The sequence below is a fragment of the Epinephelus moara genome, chromosome 6 (genome assembly GCF_006386435.1).
Source record: "Epinephelus moara isolate mb chromosome 6, YSFRI_EMoa_1.0, whole genome shotgun sequence".
Lineage (NCBI taxonomy): Eukaryota > Metazoa > Chordata > Actinopteri > Perciformes > Serranidae > Epinephelus > Epinephelus moara.
Window position 1 is genome coordinate 446,478 of NC_065511.1, and position 3,055 is coordinate 449,532.

Genomic DNA, 3,055 nt, shown 5'->3' on the forward strand with positions numbered 1-3,055 from the left:
CTGGTTCTTCTTTTCATGATTTTTCCCTGCTGGACTTCACATATCCCCTGACCTGAGCAATGATAGTGAGAATAATATAATATAGGTGATCCAAATAAAACAAAATCTTTGTTGTAAAATGCCAGTTTTTTCTGTTAATACTCATATGAGAACCCTGACAGTCCTGAATATCTGCAGCTGAGGGACTTAGGTTTGCACAGTAATTATTTCAGTAACAACACCCCTACCAGACTGTGCCAGCACGGAGCCCGTTGGAGATATAGCTGGCCTTATCGATGTCCTTAGTAAACACAGCGGCTGCTAGACCATATTTGGTATCATTGGCTCTGTTCACCACCTCCTCCAGTGTTTTAAACTTCAGGATCTGCATCACTGGACCAAAGATCTGCAAGAGAAATGTGACAAAGGAGCAAAGATTAACAACTCAGTTCTATGAATAATTAACATAAGACGAACAAGCAAACCATTTATTGAAAGTTTTCTCCTCTAACATTCACATCTCCACCGCCTTCCACATATCCACAGGAGGGAACACACCAGACAAACAAAAAAATTCAGTTGCCCCCTTGTGGTTGTATGCCTCTTATCACCAATCAAGTTTCTCTTAAAGTTTACATCCAAGTCTGTGAAAACATGGATGCTTCACACACATCTTCTCCCCAGCAGCACAGAAGAGCTATACAATCAGCACAGTTTCAAGGTGGACACCCAAGATTAGAGTCACCGGTTCAGTATCTGACCAAATGTCTCCCATTCTGTTCCTGAGATATGACATTGACTAATGCCCAGAAAAGTGTTTTATGAAGAACATTATGATGTCACAGTGAAGTTGACCTTAGACCTTTTGGAAATAAAATGCCATCACTTCATTATTTTATCTTATTAGACATTTGTGTAAAATTTTGTTATAATTAGAAGATGAATTCTTGGGTTACGCCAAAAACATGTTTTGTGAGTTCACACTGACCTCTAACCACCAAACTCTAATCAGTTCTTGTTGAGTCCAAGTGCATATTTGTACCAAATGTGAAGAAATTCCCTCAAGGTGTTCAATTTTCAATTCAGTTTAATTTATAAAGCACAGTATTACAAATCACAATTTGCCATAGAAGGCTTTACAGCACAAGACATCCCTCTGTCTTTGGACCCTCACAGCAGATAAGGAAAAACTCGCCCCAAAAAATCCTTTAACGGAGGGAAAAAATGGTAGAAACCTCAGATAGAGGAACTGAGGAGGGATCCCTCTTCCAGGATGGACAGACGTGCAATAGATGACGTGTGAGTTTAATTTGTTGCATTTATGAGAATGAGACATATGTAAGGTCAGTGACTTTTGATCACCATAATCTAATGAGTTCATCGTTGAGTCAAAGTGGACAGTTGTGCCAAATTAGAAAAAAATCCCTGCAGGCAATCTTGAGATATCGTGTTAATGAAAATGTGACAGACAGACGGGTGGACAGACGGACAATCCGCAAACACAATGCCTCCGGCCACGGCTATCGCTGGCACAGAGGCATAACAACAGTACATACATAGGGAAACATAGTTAGCTTCTGATCTATAAATACCTGTACTGAATGTGTTCTGCTACCAGAGGTGTGCCATATAATCTTGTTCATGACAATACCAGTATAATTTTTAGTATGATATAAAAAATTCATATCATGATACCTGCAATATTTCGACTTGCTGACATATTGACTTTATACTGTCACCCACAGCAACAACAAGCATGGCTGAGAGCAAAATTATCCAACTGGTTCAAAAAGGAGAAGCAGCATCAGTCGTTTGGAATAAAGTGTGGCGTCTTGAATGTTTTATGAACAGCCCTGGACTTCAAAGACTCTTTTAGTGACTAATCGCTCAGAGGGAACTCATTCAGCAGTTCCTCTGGCAGCAGCACAGTGTCTCTACCTCTCTTCTCTTACCATGTGCAAATGGGAGTTGGTGTCATCAAGTGATTTTGTCATAAACCTTTGATAATGTAAACCTACATGACACTCCCAGCTCAACAACTACATATATGTTAACGTGCTGTAGTTATGGTAGCAAACAGCCTGTCACAGGTTACAGCGTAATGACTAGAGGAGAAATGGCACAGCATAAAGGTCCATGTGAAAAAATAAATAAAAACAACTCAGTCAGTTAGAATTTTTAGGAAATCGCCTGTTGATTTATATATATAGATCTCAAGGACATTTTTTGTATTTGAGAACTGTTAAAATGTGTATTTTGTGGTAGATTGTATTTTGTTGTACTATTAATATTGTACACAGAATCTGAATATCAATCTGAGTTACTGTTGTTTGTTTGTTTAGAAACTAAAGAAATGAGAGATCATTTTACTTTATTTTTTACTGAATATGTGAAGGAAACGGTTAGGTTGACATGTAAGACTGTATCACTTATTTTGTTGCAATTCTATGCTCTTAAATGAATGATATATATATATGTTTTTACTAATTTGTCATATCAAGAATATCGTTATCATAAAAATACCCTGAAATATGGTGATATTAGTTTTGGGCCATATCGCCCACCTCTATTGAGTATGTAAAACATATGTAATATTGTTTAAAGGAATAGGAGTGTTATTAAAAAGATTAACAATTAAGATTAAGATTGATTTATTGATACATATTCATTCTGAATATTTGAAATGGTTTTCAGTGCTCATTTTCTACAGTAAAAAATACACTGGTACCAGCTACGCTGTCTCATTCTTTTATTGTTAATGTTAATAGTTATTTTGCTGTTGTCAACTACTTGTCAAGCAAAGAAACCTTGTCTTTGTCCCGTTACAGTCTCATTATATTTATCTTTTCTTTTTCTTTCTTTTTTAAACATACAGTGGTGTGAAAAAGTGTTTGCCCCCTTCCTGATTTCTTACTTTTTTGCATGTTTTCCACACTTAAATGTTTCAGATCATCAAACAAATTTAAACATTAGTCAAAGATAACACAAGTAAACACAAAATGCAGTTTTTACATGAAGGGTTTTATTAATGAGGAAGAAAAAAATCCAAAGCTACATGGCCCTGTGTGAAAAAGTG

At 36.5% G+C, this 3,055-nt stretch overlaps 1 protein-coding gene across 1 annotated transcript in view; it reads right to left on the bottom strand.

The window, feature by feature from the left end:
- Positions 1 to 206: 206 nt before the first annotated feature.
- The window catches only part of LOC126391218 (aldehyde dehydrogenase, mitochondrial-like), a 61,401-nt gene continuing 58,552 nt past the window's right edge, over positions 207 to 3,055 (bottom strand). The window contains exon 11 of the mRNA XM_050045822.1: positions 207 to 385. Within this exon, the coding sequence (XP_049901779.1) occupies positions 224 to 385 (162 nt within the window). The 3' untranslated portion in view covers positions 207 to 223. The remainder of the gene's footprint in view (positions 386 to 3,055) is intronic.